The sequence below is a fragment of the Loxodonta africana genome, chromosome 9 (genome assembly GCF_030014295.1).
Source record: "Loxodonta africana isolate mLoxAfr1 chromosome 9, mLoxAfr1.hap2, whole genome shotgun sequence".
NCBI lineage: Eukaryota > Metazoa > Chordata > Mammalia > Proboscidea > Elephantidae > Loxodonta > Loxodonta africana.
This window is the reverse complement of record NC_087350.1, coordinates 45,278,808-45,302,360: the sequence shown is the minus strand read 5'-3', so window position 1 is coordinate 45,302,360 and position 23,553 is coordinate 45,278,808. Positions and strand designations below refer to the sequence as shown.

Below are 23,553 nucleotides of genomic sequence, written 5' to 3'. Positions count from 1 at the left end.
CAACTCCACAGAGACCACTCTTTTTGGAAATGGGGCAAAAATGTGGAAGATCTTAAGTTCAAAAATGTGGGGCTCCCAGGCGGCCTGGAGAAGTGGAGATGGTGAGATGGGAATTGATTGATGAGGTTCAGTTGTGCTTTCCCTCAGCTTTCTGTGCTCACGTTCAGCTCCTTGGGCTCGCTCATTTGGCATGGCTGTGGTCATCTTCTCGGGAAATCCCGAGCACCCAGAGAGACCCATGCTTGGTACAGCACCCTCAGCCACACCTGACGGGCAGCAGATCAGGGCCAGGTATCACCCTTTGTTGGAGCTGTATCATGTCCCCTTTCACGGTAACCTTGGGATCCGCTTTGCCAAGATGATCTCAGGGCCAAATGTTCTCTTGAAGCCTTCCTGAGTCTCCAGGAGGCCTCCTGGCTGTGGTTCTAGACTGGTGGGACTGGGAAAATATTGCAGGTTAACTTTTTATTTCCCCTTCCTCTCAAATCTTTTTACAAACGGGGAAACCAAGGCCCAGAGACGGGGAGAGCCCTGCTCAAAGTCACATAAGACTCCAAATCCATGGTCTCATTTGCTCCTCATGAACAACCTCAGGAGAAGGCCTCTTGCTTCCTTTAGGGCCAGTTCTGCTCTTATTCCCACAAGGAGTAGGTTTAGGGCTTCTTGACATCTATAAGATCTACTACTCTCTGAACTTCTGCTGGGACCTGTCTGACATGCAAACTGGGTCAGGTTGCTTGCCTGCCTGACATTCTTCAATAGCTCCCCAATGCCTTTGGCGAGGAAGTAGTGGGGAGGGGGGAAGGAAACCCAAGCCTTTTACCGGCTGGTTAAGGTCCTTCAGGATCCAGCCTTTGTCCTCTCCTCTGCCATCACCCTCCAGGTACACTGGGCTCTTATGTCTCCCTTTCTTTGCACATGCTGTTCCTGCTCCTCAAATGCCCTTCCCCTCTTGTTCTTTAAGCAGCCCAGCCTAACTCTGTGGCCTCCTCTGACCCCTTAGGCCCAGCTGCTCCTTCCTGTGATCCCCTAGAGCTCGTGGTAATTCCTCCATTAGCACTTATCTCATTGACTTAGAATTATTTGTTTACACATTTCTTCTTCCCAGGGGAGGAAGCCTGTCTTACCATCTTTACACTCCCTCCCCTAAGAGTGCCTAGCAGAGTGCCTGACACACAGCTTAGGCTCAGCAAGTGTCTGTGGAATGAAGTCACCAAAAGACCTGTTTGTCCCCAAATGTCCCCTGCACTGTGTCTGAAATGTCACCATTCATGAGTCCTGCCTGGTTCCTGGCCCCTGTTCATCTTCACACAGCTGGAGCCTCTCTTCTCACTCCAACAGCTGGCCTAGCCCTGCCCAGACTCTGGGGCCAACCAAGGCCTTAGCCAAGGAGATTTAAAGGGCCAGCATTCAGAGGTGCAGGTGACTCAACCTCCAGAAGCTTGGCTGCACATTCCACACCTGTCCTGAGTCTGGGGACCTGGCTTCCACCATATCCTGTGAGATAGACCGCTCCTGAGGAGACGATTTCCCTGGGACCCCAGTTCTTCCCACACAAGGCACTTGCTCTGGTCTAGAGTTGAACCCCTGAGCATGGCCCCCCTCTGTGGTGGCCAGCTCCTAGCTGCCAGGCCTGACACCTGCTACCTCATTCAGGCCACACACTTTCACCGGGCACGTACTTGTTTCAGGTGCGGGGTCTCTGCTGTCACAGTTGAGGGGCAGGGCAGAGCCACAGGGTGTGACACTAACAACACAGTAATGTCCTTGCTGGGACAGGAGTCTGATAAGGGGCTGTGGGGTTGCAGGGCATGGGTGGCAAAACAGCCACAGAGGCGGGATCTGAGCTGGGGCTGAAGGGGGAAGGAGGCAATATGGAGTGGGGGCTTCCTCCTGGTTGAGGGCTATGAGGGAGGTGAGGCTGTAAAAATCTCCCCCCACTTAGAGACCCATGTCCGCGGGGCTGCCTGTCCCTGTCCTGGGAGACTGGTCTTCTTGGAGGAGGCAGAGCTGCCCTTTCTCACATAGCTCTCAAAACCAGGCATGCCCACCAAAGCTGTCTGTTTATTTACCTAGCCAATATTTAGTGAGTCCTCACCATGTGCCAGGGACCAGGCTGGGAACTAGGGGCAACCTTGTGGGAACCAAGACTCTGCCCTGCCCTCAAGAGGCCCATACTCATGGTGAGGTGGGGAGAGGCCACAGAAATGAGATAGGAGGAGAGCAGGGCCTGAGGTGAGCAATGGTGGGGCACCTGAACCAGCCAGGGCTGTAGGAGGGAGCAGTGTTATGGAGGGGTTGGCTAAACCCAGCCCAAGCCAGCACTAATAGTACCTCATGCTTGTTCCAGAACCTTCACAGCCTCTGAAGAGGGCAGAAGGGTATCATCCAACTTCTGGATTCACCAAATGACCTGCGACAACATTTAGGGAGACAGCAGAGACCAAGGGCTGTCTCTATCACTTGAGAACTCTGTGGCCTTGGCTAGTGACTCCACTTCACAGAGCCTCAGTTTGTTCATTGGTAAAATGGGTTTAATGTTAGTGTCTCCTGGGGTTGCAGTGAGAATTCAAGGAAATAGTAACTATGGAGATCTCCTAGCACGTGGTAGGTGATCAGCTTATGGTGGTTGATTATAAATAATTGTAATAATTACAATAAATTTGGGAAGCACAGAGCCCTGCAGAAAGATGAGGCCTTGTAGAGTTTGTGTGTGTGTGGGTGGGGGATCTCTTGGGGGGATTGGTGGCAGAGCCACAAAAGCCAGGGCCCACTTCGGCTAACTTGGGGGTAGAGGGGAAAGGCCTCGCATCGCCCCCTCCTCTCGCTCCTGCAGCAAGTTGAGCCCGGAGCGCGCCATTGGTGGGCGGCGCAGGTGTCTGCTCTGTCCCGTGCATCCTCATCCCTCGTCGCCTTGGCCGCGGCCCCAACTCCCTTCGGCTAGCCGCCCCGCGTCCTCCCCTAACCTCAGGTCTGGACTGGAGAGCAGCGGGGCCGGGAAAGTTTGAGTCACGGTGGGGGGGAGGGGAGGAGGCGGGCCCGTGACCCAGAACGGAATGGGCTCTAGGACCCGCCTCCGGCTCCCAGTAGGGGGACCCCGCCGCGAGCCCCGGTCCCGCGCGCACCGGCTGTTGCCTGACAGGAGCGAGGCGCCGCGCTGCAGCAGCGCGTCGGGCTCCCGCTGGTGCGCTCGGGCGACCGCGCCGCGCTCCAAGCGACCCGCGTGCCTCCACCCGCAGCAGTCGGCCGCGCCCAGCACGATGCCCGCGGCGCTGCTCCTGCGGCTGCTGATGGCCCTCTGGGCTGCAGCGGCCGTGGCTGGAGCGCCGGAGAGCGCGCTGACCCCTACCAAGGGGGACGCCTCCCTGGCCTTCGTCTTCGACGTCACTGGCTCCATGTGGGACGACCTGATGCAGGTGATAGACGGCGCCTCGCGCATTCTGGAGCGCAGTCTGAGCAGCGGCAGCCACGCTATCACCAACTACGTGCTGGTGCCCTTCCACGACCCAGGTAGCGTCCCCGTGGCCCCCGCCGGGCGCCCGGTCGCTGTGCGCTTACCTGCCCGCCCCCCCGCGACTGCACCCCGGGCGTATCTGGACGCCCACAGACTGCACGGCGGCCAGCCGCCACCTTCTCAAGCACATTCATCCTGCTTGGACCCCGGGCCCTCGGGGCAGGCCTTGCAGCCACCCTTCCCTCCCCGGGAACCTGCTCGCCCTCCTCTCTGGCGCCTCCCGGGCTCTCGCTCTCGGGCGTTTGGTGGAGAGTTGGGGTAAGGGGAGAGGGGCGTCACTTGTCCAAATCCTGCGCAGCCACTTCCTGGCCGTGTGACTTCGGCAAGGGAGTTCACCTTCCTGAACCTCACTTCCCCAATTTATGAAATGCGGGTGAGAAACTTCTAGAGCAGTTGAAAGGAGGTATTCGCATCAAGGGCCTAGCATGGGATGAGCGTTTGCAGGATTCTTGTTTTTACTTTCGTTAATACTTAGAATTCGCTCCCAGCCTGGGCTTTGAAGGCCAGAAAAGCCCAATGGCGGGACATGGGCTCCACTGTGGAATGCAGGGAAGGAGCAAACTCATCCTTGCCCTGTCTTGCCCCCTCGCCTGTTCTCCCTGGGAAAACAGCAGCACCCCTCACCTGCCAAGGTATACCCTCGCCTTTTCCCGCCCTGTTCCCATTGCCACCCCACCCCACACCTTGTCTACCCTGCGGGGCGTCACTTCCCCTTCCCCAGGATCCACCTTCTTTCAGCGCTGTGTTAGGGGTCCACCCCTGAAAGAGGTCCCTGGGAGACCCCACTGTGGGGGTTTCAGGGAGAACGCTGCAGAGTGTGTCTGAGGCTCCCAACCTTCTAGAGTAGAAGGACCTTCCCCACACTCCAACATTTTATCATGAAAATTTTCAAATTTACAGAAGTTTTGAAAGAAAATCGAACATCGGTAACCGCCTAGATTCTATGATTACTATTTTGCTCTGTTTGCTTTATCAGATATCTCTCCATCTATCCTCCCCTCCATCCAGGATAGCTTTATAAAGCCATACATACATACGTACATTCATACATACATAAATTTCACAGATCTCCTGCAAAATTGTACTGCAGGGTGTTCCGCTGCCGAGAAAGTACACAATGACCAAAGGCTGTAGGAGTTAGTTCGCCCTTTTAGGAGGATTTGCATTTATTAATCACAACATCATTGCAGGTATTTGAAAAATAGGCAACAGTGGGCAAGGCGTGGTTCCATGCAGTCTTCAGGCTGTGTTTGTTGTCTGGGGGCTTTGAGGCCCCCTGCTTCCAGATGTTCCGGACTCTTCAGGGCTCTGCAAACCCAGAAGCCAGGGATGTGGAAAAAGGTTTCTAGGAACATCAAAAGGACAGTCCTGACCTGGGGGTCAGGGAACAGCACGGCTGAAGGAGGTGGGGAAGGTTAAGTGTGTGGAGTGTCCTAGGGCTTCAGCAGACACAGACCACCCTCAGTACCCCTAACTCTCTCACCTTGTTTCTGGATTGTCCTTGGGCTTCCAAAGACATTATTACGTTGAGGGAGTTAAGAGATCATACCTAGTTCACCCCTGTCTTACAGATGGGGAAGCTGCGGCTCAGGACACTGACGGGACTTACCAAAGACGACCTACCAGGGTGACTTCAATTCCGATTCATAACCCATATTTGTCTCTAAAATACCTGGCTTCAGTTGCAGGGCAGGATAACAGCCTTTGAGAGCCAGACGTGGTGTCCCGAGGCCCAGACCAGGGCTCCTGAGGGCTCTCCCTACTGCACCCACCTCTGACCACCAGCTTCACGAAGCCCTCCTTCCATCTCCCAACCTCTCCCTTCTCTCTGGGGCCCGAGCTAGTGTGAAACTCTCCAAGCTTCTCCGGGTTCATCCTGTCATTCCATCCTCTTAGAAACAAAAGCCCAACCCCACTTAGCCCATTCCCCAAACTACCTCCCTCCAAACACCCAGGTCCAGATGTGGAAGGGACTTCAGTGCTTATTGAGCACCTGTTGTGTGCAGAGCCCTGTGAGGCTTGCAGTGTGAATGGGGCAAGGTTTGTGTCAAGCAGTTGGCAAGTGTGTTGGCAACAGGCTAGGCGGAGAGTAGAAAGTGTCACGTGCTATCTCAGGTACAGCTCCTGGCCATCAGTCAGCAAGGAAGGGAACTAATAAAAGACTACCTGAGCAAGAAGCATTGGGTAAGTAAATAAGTGTTTGTTGGGTTCTGTGTGCTGGCTCATACTAGGTGCTGGGGATACGGTGAGGATGGAGAGCTCCCTACGCCTGGCTTGCTGGGTCTTCTAGAGGATGGTCTGGATGGTTGACACGGAGGGACAGGTGTGTGGGGAAGGCAGGGTGTAGGAGGAGTGAAATGAGAAACGTGGGGAGGGGAGAAATGGGGTCCGGCCATGCCTGCCAGGCTGAGTTTGCAGGATTTAGATTTCCTTCTATGGGTTGTGAGCAGCCACTGAAGATTTCCGAGCAGCCATTGGAGGTGTGGTTTAGGTTTACTTGCGCCTTTTGAATCAGCAAAGGAAATTCTCTTTGGTGGAAGAGGCACTTGAGAAATAGAGGCTTCAGGTCCCCAGGGCTACATACTGAGAGCTTTTTAAAAAGAAAGCCTATCTTAAGTCCCAAGAGGTGGGTTGGAACCAGCCTGGCGTGGGGAGTGCAGGGCAAATATGGTGGTTCTGGGCTGCATACACTTGGAAATAAACCGTGTAACTGGTACTTTGGAAATTTAAAAAAAAAAAATTTTTTTTTTTTAATGATATGATTACGTTCCCAGAGTAGAGAAGTTACAATTTGGCAAACTATGTCATTTTGATGGCAGAAATGGTTAAGCCCCCCATTTGGTCTTGTGTATCCACTTGAACTAAGAAGCAGTCTTCATGGGTATCATTTTATGTCTTATGGTCCAGTCTGTTCTTTGTGTGAAGAGTGGGTTTGGGGAATGGTTTTAGCTCTGGGTTAACAGAGTGTCCAGGGGCCACGGCTTAGGGGGTTCCTCCAGTCTCAGTTAGACCATTAAGTGTGGTCTTTTTACGTGAATTTGAGTTCTGCTCCACACTTTTCTCCTACTCCATCAGGGACTCTCTGTTGTGTTCCCTGCCAGGGTGGTCATTGATGCTAGCCAGGCACCATCTAGTTCCCCTGGTCTCAGGCTGATGGAATCTCTGGTTTATGTGGCCCTTTTGTCTCTCGGGCTAATATTTTCCTTGTGTCTTTGGTGTTCTTCATTCTCCTTTGCTCCAAGTGGGTTGGGACCAAATGATGCATCTTAGATGGGTGCTCGCAAGCTTTTAAGACCCCAGATGCCACTCACCAAAGTGGGATACAGGACATTCTCTTAATAAACTTTGTTATGCCAGTTGACCTAGATGCCCACTAAAACCATGGTCCCCAGACTCCGGCCCCAGCTATTCTGTCCCTCAAAGTGTTTGGTTGTGTTCAGGAAACTTCTTAGCTTTTGCTTTAGTCTGGTTGTGCTCACTTCCCCTGTATTGTGCATTGTCCTTCCCTTCACCTAAGAAGATTCTTGTCTACCATGTAGTTAGTGAATTCTCCTCTCCCTCCCTCCCCACCCTCATAACCAGCAAAGAATGTTTTCTTCTGTGTTTAAACCTTTTCTTGAGTTCTTATAATAGTGGTCTCATACAATATTTGTCCTTTTGCAACTGACTAATTTCACTCAGCATAATGCCCTTCAGATTCATCCATGTTGTGAGATGTTTCTTGGATTCATCATTGTTCTTTATTGTTGCATAGTATTCCATTGTGTGTATGTAACATAATTTGTTTATCCATTCATTCATTGATGGGCATTTAGGTTGTTTCCATCTTTTTGCTATTGTGAACAGTGCTGCAGTGAACATGGGTGTGCATATATCTATTTGTGTGACAGCTTGTGTTTCTCTGGGATATATTCTAAGGATTGGAATTTGCTGGATCATATGGAACTTCTATTTCTAGCTTTTTAAGGAAGCGCCAAATTGAATTCCAAAGTGGTTGTACCATTTTACATTCCCACCAGCAGTGGGTAAAGGTTCCAATCTCTCCACAACCTCTCCAACATTTATTATTTTGTGTTTTTTGGATTAGTGTCAGCCTTGTTGGGGTGAGATGGTGTCTCCTTATAGTTTTGATTTGCATTTCTCTAATGGCTAATGATCGTGAGCATTTCCTCATGTATCTGTTAGCCACCTGAATGTCTTCTTTGGTGACATGTCTGTTATATCCTTTGCCAATTTTTTAATTGGCTTGTTTGTCTTTTTGTTGTTGAGGTGTTGCAATATCTTGTAGACTTTAAAGATTAGACCCTTATCGGATATGTTGTAACCAAAAATTTTTTCCCAGTCTGTAGGTCCTCTTTTTACTCTTTTGGTGAAGTATTTTGATGAGCATAAGTGTTTGATTTTTAGGAGCTCCCAGTTATCTAGTTTCTTTTCTGGCATTTGTGCATTGTTAGTTATGGTTCGTATTCAGTTTATGCCTAGTGCTCCTAGTGTTGTCCCTATTTTTTTCTTCCATGATCTTTATCATTTTAGATTTTCTGTTTAGGTCTTTGGAAACCCTGGTGGTGTAGAGGTTAAGTGCTATGGCTGCTAACCAAAGGGTTGGCGGTTCGAATTCGCCAGGTGCTCCTTGGAAACTCTATGGGGCAGTTCTTCTCTGTCCTATAGGGTCGCTATGAGTCGCAATCGACTCGACGGCACTGGGTTTGGTTTTGGCTTTGGTATTTAGGTCTTTGACCCATTTTGAGTTAGCTTTTGTACATGGTGTGAGGTATGGGTCTTGTTTCATTTTTTTGCAGATGAATATCCAGCTATGCCAACACCATTTGTTAAAGAGGCTGTCTTTTCCCCATTTAATGGGCTTTGGTCCTTTGTCAAATATCAGCTGCTCATAGGTGGACCTTGAATATTCTGGAACATTTATTCTTTCAGATGAAATAAAGAAAAACTTAGTCAATTTCCAAAAGAAAAAAAAAAAAACTTTTCCTGCTGTGATTTTGCTTGGAATTGTGTTAAATCTTGATTTTGGGAAGAACCATCATTTAAAAAAAATTCACTTGTTTCCATCCAGGAGCATGGCGTGGCCCCTTTTGTGTTCATGTATTTGTTTCCTTTAGTAAAGATTTATGGTTTTATTTCTATAGTTTCCACCCATTTCTATTTGAGATCATTTCTAAATATTTTGTTTTCTGTTGCTATTTTGACCTGGATTTTTTTTTCCATTACATTTTTTTGCAAGTGAGTATTGCTGGTATGTTGGGAGGCAATTCATTTTCATATATTTATTTTGCTTCTAACTTTTTTTTATTGAAAAAAAATTTTTAACCAGTTTTAATTTTTTGGTAGAATCTTTTTGAGTTTTCTGGGTGACAGTGTAGCCTATCCAAATTTTAGTATCGTCTCCTTTTTGTAATCAGTTATTTTGCTTGTTTTAAATATCCTGTATTATTGATCAGCTAAACTTTCAAAACAGCATTAAATAATGGTGGTGGCAGCTGTCATTCTGGTTTTGCTTCTGATTTTATGCCATTGTATGACCTTGGCTTTTAGTTTGAGATTTTATTTATCAGGTGGAGTATGAATACCTTTAATTTATTAAGGCCCCCCCCCCAAGAAAAAAGAAAGAAAGAAAATATCCGTATGGGTGCTGAATTTTAGCAAGTGACTTTCTGGCTTCGGCTGAGATGTTTGTATAATCTTTTTCCGGTTGCCTGTACTATTCCTGTACTGATGTGTTTTCTTAATTTTTAACTATCTCCGCATTGCTTGCTTCAGCCCTGGTTGGTCATGGTGTATTATTCTTTTAATGTACAGCTGGATTCTATTTGCCAGTATTTTGTTTAGGATTTTTGCATATCACTTCGATAATTATGATTTTTTTTTAAGGGATGGTCTTTCTTTGTGCTTTGTCAAGTTTTTTTGTTTTTTTTTTTGTAGAAGAATTTATTTTCTCACAGTTCAGTGGGCTAGAAGTCTGAATTCAAAACACAGTTCTGGGGGTGGAGAGTGTCCTTCTTTGTCTCTCTCAGCTTCTAGTAGCCAGAGATTCTTGGAGTTCCTGGCTTATAAGTGCATCTGCCATGTGTGTCTGTGTTCATATAATGTCTCCCCCTGTGCCTGTCGCTGCGTCTGTTCTGTTCCGTTTGCTCAGAAATGATTAACCTACTCAGATATGACCTAATTAACATACCAAAACCCACATTTTCAAAAAGGGTTATATTTATAGGTACAGGGCTTAGAATTTCAACACATATTTTGGGGGGCTTTGTCAAGTTTTGACATCAAGACTTAGTTCTTTCAGTTAATAACCCCTTTCCTTCAAAAATTGCAACATTAATACATGCTTGTAAAATATTCTAATAATACTACTCTCAAGAGATGCAAACACTGTTAATAATTTAAAGGCCTTCCAGACTTGTGTGTGTATGTGTGTGTGCACATTCACTTGTATACGTGTTGTTAGTTGCTGTTGAGTTGGCTCCGACTCATGTTGTTGTTGTTAGGTGCTGTCCAGTTGGTTCCAACTCATAGCGACCCTATGTACAACAGAACGAGACACTGCCCTGTCCTGCGCCATCCTTACAATTGTTGTTATGTTTGAGTCCCTTGTTGCAGCCACTGTGTCAATCCATATCGTTGAGTGTCTTCCTCTTTTCCTCTGACCCTGTACTTTACCAAGCATGATGTCCTTCCCCAGGGACTGATCCCTTCTGAAAACATGTCCAAAGTATGTAAGATGCAGTCTCATCACCCTTGCTTCTAGGGAGCATTCTGGTTGTACTTCTTCTGAGACAGATTTATTCATTCTTTTGGCAGTCCATGGTATAGTCAATATTCTTCACCAACACCACAATTCCGACTCATGGCAACCTTATTACATACCATAGAATGAAGTGTTGCCTGGTCTTGCACCGTCCTCAGATTGTTGATATGTTTGAGCCTGTTGTTGCAGCCGTTGGGTTAATCCATCTCGTTGAGGGTTTCCCTTGTTTTCACTGACCCTCTGCTTTACCAAACATGGTGTCCTTTCTAGCGATCGGTCCTTTCCTGACAATGTGTCCAAAGTAAGCAAGACCAAGTCTCGCCATCCTTGCTTCTAAGGGACATTCTGGCTGTACTTCCTCTAAAATTGATTTGTTCATTCATATACACACCTATTTTTTTTTTAATAGGGGTAATGGGATTATAGTAGACATACTGTTTTGCTTTTTCCCCACATAATATATCATGTATATCTTCCTATGTCAGGAAATATACTAGATCTACCCCATTGTTTTTAATGACTACATAAGATGCTATAGGAGGGATTATCTTAATTTATCCAATCATCCTACAATTGTGAAAAGTAGGTGGGTTAATTTCTTTACAATAAACACACACACACATGCATTTGCAAATTTATCTCTAGGAGAGATTCCCAGAAATGGAATTGCTTTTTAAAGTGTATGAACATTTTCAATTTTGATAGATCCCACCAACCTGCTCTCTAAAAATGCTGTACCATTTTGTCCTTCTACTGGCGGAGTATGAGACTGTGTTTTTCCCACACCCTTGCCAGCATCTGGAACATGACTTTTTGTCAATTTTTGCTAATTTGATAGGTGAGGAATGGCATCCTGTTTTAATTTGCATATGTTTGATCTTTGTTGAATTCAGGCTGCTTCTAGGGTTTCTCCCACTGCAGCCTCTGGGTGGCCAGGCTCACTGTAAGCTTTTCTCTGCTTGGAGGCTGGGCGGTCTCAGCGCCAGTGAAGTATCAGCTGGATTAGGTATGGCCCTGTCATTTTGAGGCCACCAGCCTGTGGGAGCTGCATGGCTGGGTCAGATAATGCTAGGTGGCAATCTGTGCAGGGAGGGTGCGAGGAGAGAGAGACAGGATAGGGGCAACTTGCAGAGGAGGACAAGCAGGATAAGGAAGTAGGAGGGTCTGGGGTGGGCTGGCGCATTAGGCAAATTTTACATGTGTTGGTCTGGCTCCTGGGATCCCCAGCAGACCCATTATTCATTAATTCAGTAGGCAGTTCTTGAGGGCTTTCTGTGGGCCTGGCACAGTGCCAGGCCCCAGAGACCCGGTGAGCCAGCTTGCTATGGCACCTTCAGTCCAGCCAGGCAGGCCCACAGTCAAAAGCCAAGTTCACAGCTATTTAATCACAGTTGTGGGTGGGGGGAATGGGGGAGGGTCAGTAAAGGACTGGGAAGAGTGCTCCAGGCAGAGGGAACAGCATAAACAGTGGCTCTGAGGTTGGAAGAAATGTGGATGTCAATATCTTCTCTGAAGACAGAGGTGGGAGTTGGGGGGGGGAAGGAGTGGTGGGCAGGGTGGGGGTGGGGTAGGGTTTAGCCGATGAGGACACCTAGGGCATGCCGGGTTCAGAATCCATGAGCTGTTCATGGAAAGGCCTAGCTGGCTTTCTTGAGGAGGCTCAGAGCAGACTCGGGCTCTGGGGTCAGTTTAGCTCCTTTGGGCAGAGCTGCTTGCCCAGTTGTTTCCTGTCCCACCATGTCTGTCCTTTGGAGGTGTCTTCAAGGGAATCATGTTTGCCTAGACTTGGGCTCAGGAACCGTTGCAATTCTAGAAGGCTAGAGGTCATTTTCTCTAGCTCCTGCCTTTTTGAGATGGGAGAATGGAGGCCCAGAGAGGGGAGACAGTGTGCCCATGATGATGGCCGAGTGTGGACCTGAGACTCTCTGAACTACACACACCCTGCCTGGGTCCCTGTGCAGTTGGAGGAGCGGGGGGTGGGTATCCAGGGTTGGCCTCAGGATTTAAGCCCTGCTTTCGGGTGAGGAGAAGGGGTGAGGACAGGCCTCAAGATGAGCTCTCAACATGAGGTCTTTCTGAGCACTGGACTCCGACAGCCTGGCTGTAGCCTTGACTGTCTGCACTAGCACAATGAGTGCCTGACTTCCCACTCTGGGGCCCAAGAGCTTGGGTGAGGGTTGTCCAACAGCTGGAGCATTACCTGGGCCATCTGCCCTTGCGTGCTCCTCACATGTCCTAGGAGTCCTCCAGGTCAGGTCCACCTTCTTCTTGAGAAGTGGAAAAAACGTGCCTATAGAAAGATGGTTTCAGGCCAGGCTTCTGGGGCTCATATGCATGGGGCATGAGCCAAGGTCATGGGTTTAATCATTGCTGAGACCAGCAGTCCCTGCTTGGAGGGACTGCACGCCAGAACTGCCCAGCTGTTTGGCAAATGCCCACCTCTAGTCACGAACCTGTCCCTTCCTCCTCAGGAGCAGGAATGAGACACTGGAGAAGGAGCTGGGAGTATCTGCAGCTTCATGCCTGGTTGAGAGCTTGGATCTGGGGTCAGACTGACCCACATCTGAATCTCATCTCTGCTTATTCCTAGTTGTGAGTCCTTGGATATGTCACTTTACATCCCTGGGCCTCAATTTTCTCATTTGTAAAATGGAGATAATAAATAGTAGACTACATAGGTTGCTGGAAAATCTTTAAGTGTGAAGGTACGCCAAGTGCATAGAACAAAAGCTAGTGCTTAATAAGTGGTAAATCAGTGATAGCTATCATCATCATCATTATCACCATCATTGTCTTTGAAGGTAGTGTAGCAAGTGTTGAAGTGCATGGGCATTGGAGCGAAACAGATGTGGGTTTGGGCATTAACTACCACTTAGTAGACGTGTGAGCTTCACCAGGGGGCTTAACTTCTCTAAGTCTTGACGTCCTCAGTTGTACCAAGGAAATGTTAATAGAATGGACTTCAGGAGATGTTAGAAGGATTTGGTAAGCTGAAGCCTGTAAAATAAGTGATCAGTGCATAGAAGCTGTTGTTTCCACCACCAGCATCCTCCCCGCATCATCATGCCCTTCTCTAGGAAGGGGCAGCACCTTAAGATGTAAGGTGGTCTGAGCTTTTTAATCCAGATCCAGCTCTGCCTGCACAGGGTGAAGGAGGGAGATGGTGAGGGACTCATGGGACAGAGAGAGAGAGGGAGAGGACATGCTATGCTGCTGGCTTTGAAGATGGAGGGAGGGGCCACGAGCCAAGAAATGTAGGCAGCCTCTAGAAACTGGGAAAGACAAGGAAATTATTCTTCCCTAGAGCCTTTATGGTTTTTTTTTTTTAGAGCCTTTATGGTTTAGAGCGTTTAGGAGGAACGCAGCCCTGCTGACACCTTGCTTTTAGAATTTGAGATAAATAGATGTGTGTTGTTTTAAAACCACTAAGTTTGTAGTGAATTTGTTAGAGCAGCAGTAGGAAATGAACAAAGGCCAACCTTAATTCTTTCAAAGGCTCCCCAGCCTCTGGGATCCCTCCTGGCTCCTGAAATTTCCCAGGCCCTGCTTTAGCCGTATAGTTCCTGGCACTGGGATGTCCTGACTGAGGACTTGGGGCATGAGGAAGTCACATGAGGAGGTCACTGTTTGGGGAAGCCTGGGCCTTGTTGAGTATGTGGGGGAGTCAGGATTGGATGGTTTCCTAGAAGAACTTGCCTCTCTCCCAGGGTGCGGAATCTTCCACAACTGTGATGGTGATAGAAAGCAGACCTTAGGTGGTGGGTTCGCCAAACTCCCCACATCTCAGCCACAAGGCTGGCCACCCAGACTTCAAGTTTTTCAATTCAGTAAAACTATTAAAAAAAAAAAAAATCAAACTAAAACCAGAGGGAACTGACATAGGTGGCCAACGTTTTGTCTTGCCAAGTAGATCCATGAACAAAATCAACTCCTTTTGCTATTGTTGTCCTCCCATGAGGGAAAGAGCAATTTCTAACCCCTCAAGTAGGAAGCTTATGCACCATAGAACAAAGGGCAGCCCTCCCAATCAGAATGTTTTATTTATGAAAACCCACTTCATTTTTCTCATGTGGCTGCAATTGGGGGAGAACGTGGTCAGTCTAGCTCTGGCCCAGCATGGGGAACGGCCCAGGTAGGTGGGCATTGCTGATAGGTCTTGGTGGAGGAGACAGGGCCAGGTAGGTGGGCATTGCTGATAGGTCTTGACAGAGGAGACAGGGCTGACCAGATTTCAGCACTGGAACTGCAGAGGCTTCGCTGGGTTTGCAGGCAGTGAACTGTCACAGTTGATCCTCAAGCTGGGGGAATGTGAGCAAAGTCGTGATCAAGGTACCTTCTCTGGCACTGGCAAGCAGGATGGATGGGAGGCAGGAGTGTCTGGGATGAAAAGACTGCTATGAGATTACTGAATTTGCATCTTTACAAGTGCCCTTGACCATCCATCCAGTCATTCTATTTATGGGAAGTTATCCCCAGGAAACAACTGAACTAGTGCCTAAAAGCTATGGCTACAAAGATTTTTTTTTTTTTGTAATATAATTTTATTTTTTTAAATTGTACTTTAGGTGAAAGTTTACAACTCAAGTTAGTTTCTCGTACAAAAATTTATACACACATTGTTATGTGACCCTAGTTGCTATCCCTATGTTGTGACAGCATGCTCCTTCTTTCCACACCAGATTTCCCATGTCCATTCAACCAGCTTCTATCCCTTTCTGCCTTCTCATCCTGCCTCCAGACAGGAGCTGCCCATTTAGTCTTGTGTATCTACTTGAACTAAGAAGCGCACTCTTCACAAGTATCATTTTATGCCTTATAGTCCAGTCTGAACTTTGTCTGAAGAGTTGGCTTTAGGTATGGTTTTAGTTCTGAGTTAATAAGAGAGTCTGGGGGCCGTGTCTTCTGGGGTTCCTTTAGTCTCAGTCAGACCCTTAAGTCTGGTCTTTTTACTGGAATTTGAGTACTGCACCCCACTTTTCTCCTGCTCTGTCAAGGACTGTCTGTCGTGTTCCCTGTCAGGGCGGCCATTGGTGGTAGCCAAGCACCAGCTAGTTCTTCTGGTCTCAGGCCGATGGTGTCTTCGGCGTATGTGGCCCTTTTTGTCTCTTGGGCTAATATTTTCCTTGTGTCTTTGGTGTTCTTCATTCTCCTTACAAAGAAGTTCTTAATAACATGGTTCGTTATAATAAAAATTGGAAACCAAACAATATGGGCTTGGGCAAGTCCATTATGAGGCTTTTATACAAAAGGAATACATTGTAGCCATTAAAATGATGTTGAACTAAATATTTAACCTTCTGGAAAGATGTTCACAAATGTTATTCACTGAAGAAAAAATCAGGTTAAAAGTAGTATGTTATATATGCTTTAATAAAAATATTGTGCTTAAAATAGTATGGATTTATGTACGATATATTTATATGTTTACAAATATACATAAAAGTTTTGAAAGCTATATACAAAAATAAAAATGACTATCTCTGGTTGGCAGAATTACAGGTAATTCTACCCCCCCCTTTTATTTTTTTTCTGCTTATCTGAAATGTCTATGTAAGTTTCTTGGGTATAGTAGTTAAGAGCTTGGGTTCTGGAGTTGTGCAGACCTGGGCTATATGCCACCTCTGTCACTGACTGGCTGTGTGTCATTGGAAAGTTACCTAACCTCTCTGGGCTTCCATTTTCTCTTCTGTAAAATGTGGGTGAGACTGGGACCTACCAGGTACTGGAAGGATTCACTCAGCTAATACTCGGGAAGCATCTTAGTGTGCAACCTGGTGCTAAGTGCTTAATATATGTCAGTATCAATGCGATATTGATTTTTCTTACAGTGAATATGTATTATTAGGAGTCCCTGGTTGTGTAAGTGGTTAATTCACTGCTAACCAAAAAGTTGGAGGTTCAGATCCACCCAGAGGCACCTTAGAAGAATGGCTTGGGGATCTACTTCCGAAAAAATCAGCCATTGAAAACCCTAAGGCTGGATTAAGGCATGTGAGGGCCCTAAACACTGAAAATCTGTGGTGCCCCCTCCTCTGCTAACTCACGAATTCAAATAGGATGTGTGAGTTATACATATTCTTGTGTATATATATATATATATATACACATACATATATATATATACATATATATATATACACATATATACATATATATATATATATATATATATATATATATATGGAGCCCTGGTGACGCAGTGGTTAAGAGCTTGGCTGCTAATGAAAAGGCTGGCAGTTCGAATCCACCAGCCACTCCTTGGAAACCTTATGGGGCAGTTCTACTCTGTCCTGTAGGGTCCCCATAAGTTGCAATAGACTCTATGGCAATGGGTTTGGCTCTCTCTCTCTCTCTCTATATATATATATTCAGCCCCTGGCTGAAGTTGTTGGATCAGCAGACATGAACGTACAAGATAGTTCTCTCGAAATGGACAAGCGGTCTTTTTCCCTTTGTATGGGTTGAATTGTGTCCCCCAAAAATGTGTATCAACTTGGCTAGGCCATAACTCCCCGTATTGTGTGATTGTCCACCATTTTGTCAACTGATATGATTTTCCTATGTGTTATAAATTCTGCCTCTATGAAGTTAATGAGGCAGGATTAGAGGCAGGTATGTTAATGGACAGAATTCAGTCTACAAGATTAGGTTATGTCTTAAGTCAATCCTTTTTGAGGTATAAAAGAAAGAAGCAAACAGAGATACAGGAGGACCTCATACCACCAAGAAAGTAATGCTGGGAGCAGAGCATGTCCTTGGAACCCAAGATTCCTGCACTGAGAAGCTCCTAGACCAGGGAAAGATTGATGACAAGGACCTTCCTCCAGAGCCAACAGAGAGAGAAAGCCATCCCCCAGAGCTGGTGCCCTGAACTCGGACATTAGCCTACTAAACTGTCAGAGAATAAATCTCTGCTCGTTAAAGCCATCCACTTGTGATATTCCTGTTATAGCAGCACTAGAGGACTAAACCAAAAAAACAAAACAAAACACCAAACCTGTTGCTGCTGAGTCGGTTCCAACTCATAGAGACTCTATAGGACAGAGTAGAAGTGCCTCATAAAGTTTCCAAGAATCACCTGGTGGATTCGAACTGCTGGCCTTTTGGTTAGCAGCCATAGGTAGCATGTAACCACTACATCACCAGGCACCTATTAATATAGTCCATCCTTGCTCAGTAACTGCTCATGTTGGATCCAGTTATATATTGGGTGAATGTAGCAAGAGTTAGACTCAACATCCCACTCCACCTTTTGTTTATTAAAAAGAAATAGTATACTCCCAAGAGACCCACTGAGATGAAGAGTTTCTATTACATGGGAGGAGACTGTAGGGGACAGATGTCAACGAAGGTATTGAAGTGATAGGGGCCTCGTAGCTTAAACAACCTTTCCCATGGGTGCCCTCGTGACCTTTCGTGAACTTTATTTCTGGCCAGCACATTCTCACATACTGGAGCTGGCATCAGTTTCCCCTGTTGCCTTCCATGGTGGCACCCTCTTTTTCTTATGTCCTGTCTGCTTGGCATCTGTGAGTCTTTGCTTTGGACAGCTGGTGCCTCTGTTTTGTTGATGCCCTAAGCACGTGCTCACCTTGATTATTCAGTAATCTGTCCCTGGAAAACTCTGTAGGGTACAGTTCTACTCTGACACACAAAGAGTTGCCACGCGTCGGAATGAAGTTGACTGCAACTGTTCTTTTCAAATGTATTATTAAGTAATAAAGAAATAAGCAAAGTTGGGTAAAATTATTGCTCTTCTTAGTCAGAATAGAACTTGAGGACCTCATATTTAAGCAGGGAATCTTCTTTGAATATTTTCATAGTGTAAAGCTGCCTCCTGGAGCACGGACAATCCATGCTGATATCCGCAGTGCAAGCTCTCATTTGCGGAGACTTTGCTGTGTGCCGATCTCCATGCTAAGTGCTTACCTACCTGGCTTCACTGAAGTCTCACAGTAATGACTCAGTATGGGGAGGTGGTGTTCTTATGTGCCCCATTTTACAGACAAGGAAACTGAGGCTTGGGACAGTGCAGTGAGCTCCACAAGTTCCTGTAGCTGGTGAAGGATGGAGCCAGGATGCTACTCATGTCTGTCTTCAGTCAAAAGAGCCTGCAGATGTGACTGAATTGCTGCAATCTTATGATAAAACTTTAATGGATGAGGAGTTGCTTCTTATGGATGAACAAATTAAGTGGTTTCTTGAGGTGGAATCTACTCCTGGTGAAGAAGCTGTGAACATTGTTGAAAAGACAACAAAGGATTTAGAACATTACATAAACTTAGTTGATAAAGCAGCAGCAGAGTTTGAGAGGATTGTCTCCAATTTTGAAAGAAGTTCTACTGTGGGTAAAATGCTATCAAACAGCATCATTGCGTGCTACAGAGAAATCTTTTGTGAAAGAGTCAATCCATGTGACAAACTTCATTGTTGTCTTATTTTGAGAAATTGCCAGAGCTACCCCAGCCTTGAGCAACCAGCCATCTGATCAGTCAGCAGCCTTCAACATTAAGGCAAAACCCTCCACCAGCAAAAATATTACGACTTGCCGAAGGCGCAGATGATCGTTAGCATTATTTAGCAATAAATATTTTTTAATTAAGGTATATACTTTTTTTTTAGATATAATGCTATGGCACACTTAAAAGACTACCAAGCCGAAGCCCGTTGCCATCGAGTCGATTCCAACTCATAGCGACCCTATAGGACAGAGTAGAACTGCCTCATAGAGTTTCCAAGGAGCGCCTGGTGGATTTGAACTGCTGACCTTTTGGTTAGCAGCTGTAGCACTTAACCACTATGCCATAGTGTAAACATAACTTTTATATGCACTGGGAAACCAAAAAAATTGGTGTGATTCACTTTATTGTGGTGGTCCGGGATCGAAACCGCAATATCTCCAAGGTATGCCTGTAATTGTAGGTGAATTCTGGATAATTCTGTGGGCTTCCCTTTCTGAGAAGGACTGGGGCCTCTTGAGTAATTACCGAGCATGGAAGTTTTTTGTTTTTTAAGTGACTGGAATTTAGAATTCATAAGCTAAAAATAACCCATTACTAGAGTTCACCAAGGACTCAAATTAAATATTTTCATAATAAATCTCGTGTCCACACAACCTTACAAAATCCCGATTGTATGCATATCCACAGGGCTAGCTGGAATTCTAGCTGTTTTCAGTCCACTGATAATGTCTTGTGTTGGCTGTGGTCTTCAATTACTATCTAGTCTTTAAAAACTTTTTATTACAGAAAATTTCAAATAAATACAAAGTAGAGTAGTATAATGAATCCCCATGTACCCATCACCCAACATAAAAATTATATGTAAAAAATCCTGCCATTCTTGTTTCCATCTATACTTCCACCCACTCCCCACCCCCCACTCAATTATCATTTTTTATAGTTCTTTTTTTGTAAGCTAAAATTTACAGTCATTGAAATGCACAAATTTTAGCTGTATAATTTTGACAAATGGATACACCCGTGGAACCCACACCCCTATGATAATATAGAATATTTCTGTCTCCTCAGAATGTTGCTTGTATCTCTTCCAAGTCAACTCCTCCAACGCCCAGGCTACCTCTCTTCTGATTTTTTTTTTACCTTAGATTTACTTTGACTGTTCCAGAACATTTTATAAATGGAACTCAATAGTATGTACTCTTTGTGTCTGGCTTCTTTCGTGTAGCAGTGTGTCTGTGAGCTTCATGCACGTCATTGCCTGTATCAGTAGTTTGTTCTGTTTTATTGCTGAGTAATATTTGATTACATAAATATAGCACAGTTTGTTTATCCATCACCTGTTAATGAACATTTGGACTGTTTCAGTTTTTGTCTCCTAGAAATAAACACTCTCGTGCAAATCTTTTGGTGGACATATGCTTTCATTTCTCTTGGGTATATACCTAGAAGTGGAATGGCTGGATCATATCATAGGTATATGGTTAATTTTTACAGAAACTCCCAACTGTCTTCCAAAGTGGGTTTAACCATTTCTGCATTCCTATCAACAGTGCATATAAGTTCCAGTTGCTCCACATCCTCGTCAGCATTTGGTGCTGTCAATCTTTGTGATTTTAATTGCTGCTCTTTTAAAGTTAACTAATATATGCATAGAGTTTCCAGGAAGTTTTGCTGTTATTGATCATTCTAGTGTTGGGTAGTTGCTCTGTGATCCATTTCGATTATTTGTTCATTTCTTTGTCTTTCTAGAGTTCTTTTTTCCACTGAGAGTAAGGATGAGTGAGATGGTGGAGGGGAGGCTCTAAGGGAGCCTTGGTCACAACAGGTTGGGAACTGCTGTTCTGAGGGAGGCACTGAGGTTTACCCCTCTGCCCCCATCTCTGGGCTCCCCTCAAACGCGAGGCCCTAGTTTGGAGCAGGACAGGGGACTAAGTGGTCTGTACTCCCTTTCCAGGCCAGGTCCTTGGACGGGCAGCCCTGGAAGCTGCTCTCTTATCTCTTCTCATTTTGTGGGAGTTTCCAAGGCTCAGGCCTCAGTTCCTCTCTCCTCTGATCAAAAGTAATGTAACTGCTGTCTTGGCCCACTGGGGCTGTGTATCTGGGAGTCCCAGCCCACCAGGCCTTGCTGTCTCTTACCTGCAGATATTGGCCCAGTGACCCTCACGTCGGATCCAGCAGTGTTTCAGAGGGAGCTGAGAGAACTCTACGTGCAGGTGGGCTAACTCCTCCCCTGACTGCTAGCTATGCCATTTTCCAAAGCTGCTTGTCCTCTGCACTGTCCTTCCCAGTCCACACCAAAGGCCAAGGTTTTTGCCCCTCCCAGAGGCCAAGATGGCAGCTTCCTCCACCCATCATGACCTGCCTCCCAGCTCTGCCCAGCTTGGGATTTCTGGTGATTCTGTACTTACTGGAGTTCCTTACTTCATTCAGTGAACCAAGCACCTACAGTAGCCTCTGTGCCTGGCCCTGTGCCTGGCACATAGTAGATGCTTTTTTATGTACTGACTGAACGAAGAATGTGGAAGTGGGAGGCATTGATGCCCAGTTTAGAGTGTGTGTGGTGGCTGCGGGAGAATCAGAGATGGCTCACGTCAGCTCCCACAACCATACCTGAGATTGGGTCAGCTGTCCCGTGGCCACCTGTGCTGTTTTGACACACCGAGTGCCCTGGTTCAGTGTCAGTGCCCTCCTCCCCCACCCCCACTGAGGCCATGAGCTTCCTGGAGACAGGGACCACACATATCAGTCTGGTTCACTACCAGATCCTCTGGGGCCTAGAATAGGGCCAGAAACATGCAGGGGACTCAGTAAGTCATTGTGGGGTGAATGAGTGAGTCAAGGAAAGAGTGTTTGCTAAGAAGTTGCCTTGTCAAATCCTGCTGCGGGGTGCACAGACTGGGGCAAGATGAAGAGGTGCTTCCTCTGGCAGAGAGCTCCCATGTGGTGAACAGGGAGGGGAGCGTGTGTGTTTACTTGGAATTGGTACCAGGGCAGGCCACAAAGATTTTCACAAGCGACTCTGAATGCTTTCCTTTTCCCCAATGCCCACCTCTGCCCTCCCCTGGCCGACCCCTCCAATCCTTCAAGCTTTGGCTTACATGTAGCTCCTTTGGGCCCTTTCTTAGATGTTCTCATGGCTCCCCCCCACCCCCGCCCCACTGTAGCACTCATCGCAGTGGTAACTAAATAATCATGTGTGCTTGATTATTCATGTCACGTCTGCCGCCAGTACTAGATTCCAGGAGGAATGGATGGGTGTGTGGATGGATGGATGAATGATGCTGCTTGTCCTAAGTTAAAGTTGGCTGGATGCTCCATTGTGTTTCAGGGGAAGGAGTGGCTGGGGTTGTGGCCTGGCCCCTGGCTGGGGCCCCCTAACTCCTGATGGTTTAGGAGGTACCTGTGGGTGGTCCCCAACTGGAGGAGGTGGGCAGCAGCCGCCGAAGTTCTCCTCTCCTACAGGGAGGTGGTGACTGCCCAGAAATGAGTGTGGGAGCCATCAAAGCTGCTGTGGAGGTTGCCAACCCAGGCTCCTTCATCTACGTTTTCTCCGACGCCCGCGCCAAGGACTATCACAAGAAGGAAGATGTACTGCGTCTCCTGCAGCTTAAACAATCGCAGGTGAGCCACTCAGCCTTTCGGGGCTGGCACTGGGGGGCCACAAGAAGGTCCCGAGGAAGCTTAGGTCTCCCACTTGGACAGCCCTAAGCACCCACCTGGAGGCAGTGGGCTGGGTGCTTTTCTTCGACAAGGCACGGCCAGTGAGCCATGCGAATGAACCAAGCAGGTCTGGTGAATTCCAAGTGTGTTCTCATCCTCTGGGCCCCCTGCCCACCAGCCGGGCTTACAGCCTCTCTGGTGAGGCATGCTCTTGATAAAGACCACACCACCCTCCTCCTTTTACACCCTGTCAAAGTCAGTGCAATCCATCTTCCTCCTGGCTTGGCCTCCGCTCCTTGTTTCTGCAGCTCACGTTGTCTCTGCAGCTCACGCTGCCCTGTTCCCAAGGTCTCAGGGTTTGGAAGATGTGTCAGGGCTCTCTGATTTTTGCATTCTGCCCTCCAGCAAGGGCTAAGGGAAGGGATGTGAGTGGGGAAAGGGAGTAGGACTGGCCCCTGTGACTTCCTAGGGTGAAGACCTTGAGGGCTGGGGCAGCTTCTCTGCTCCTGCGTCTAGAGCAAACTGGAGCTCTCTGAGGTTCTTCTAACTCTGGAGCCTCTGGGGGTCACTTGGAGATGAAGTGGTTTCTTTTCTTTGTTATAGGTTTAATAACATCCCCGATTTATTGAGCACCTACTGTATTCCTGGCTTTGTGCTGAGCACTTGACCTGCATTAGCTCCTGATACCCATGAGATGGGTACTATTAATATTTCCGTTTTACAGATGGGTCACCTGAGCCCAGAGAGAGAAAAGAGCTCTCCCAGGTCACCCCTCCCTGGCTCGGAACCTACCGCTTACACCTGAAGTAGGTGGCTGGGGAAGCTGTGAGCCAGGTTACATGTCTTTCTTCCAGGTGGTCTTTGTGCTGACAGGGGACTGTGGTGACCGTACTCATCCTGGCTACCTGGCCTTCGAGGAGATCGCTGCCTTCAGCTCTGGACAAGTGTTCCACCTGGACAAGCAGCAAGTGACTGAGGTGAGCCAGGGAGGAAGAATCTTCCCCTGACCTCCTGAGCCTGTTCCCTGGGGACGGTGAGGACATTGAGCACCTAGCATCTCTGGGCAGCTTTGCTTGATGACTGAAGAGCTATCATAGCTGACAGTGCTGAGCTCTTACCTCGAGGCAGGCACAGGATGTGCTGTGCCCAGGGGC

The 23,553-nt window shown here is 47.2% G+C and overlaps 1 protein-coding gene across 1 annotated transcript in view; it reads left to right on the top strand.

The window, feature by feature from the left end:
* Positions 1-3,260: 3,260 nt before the first annotated feature.
* The window catches only part of HMCN2 (hemicentin 2), a 160,315-nt gene continuing 140,022 nt past the window's right edge, over positions 3,261-23,553 (top strand). The window contains exons 1-4 of the mRNA XM_064291328.1: positions 3,261-3,510; positions 20,882-20,952; positions 22,202-22,360; positions 23,254-23,376. Of these exons, the coding sequence (XP_064147398.1) occupies positions 3,261-3,510; positions 20,882-20,952; positions 22,202-22,360; positions 23,254-23,376 (603 nt within the window). The remainder of the gene's footprint in view (positions 3,511-20,881; positions 20,953-22,201; positions 22,361-23,253; positions 23,377-23,553) is intronic.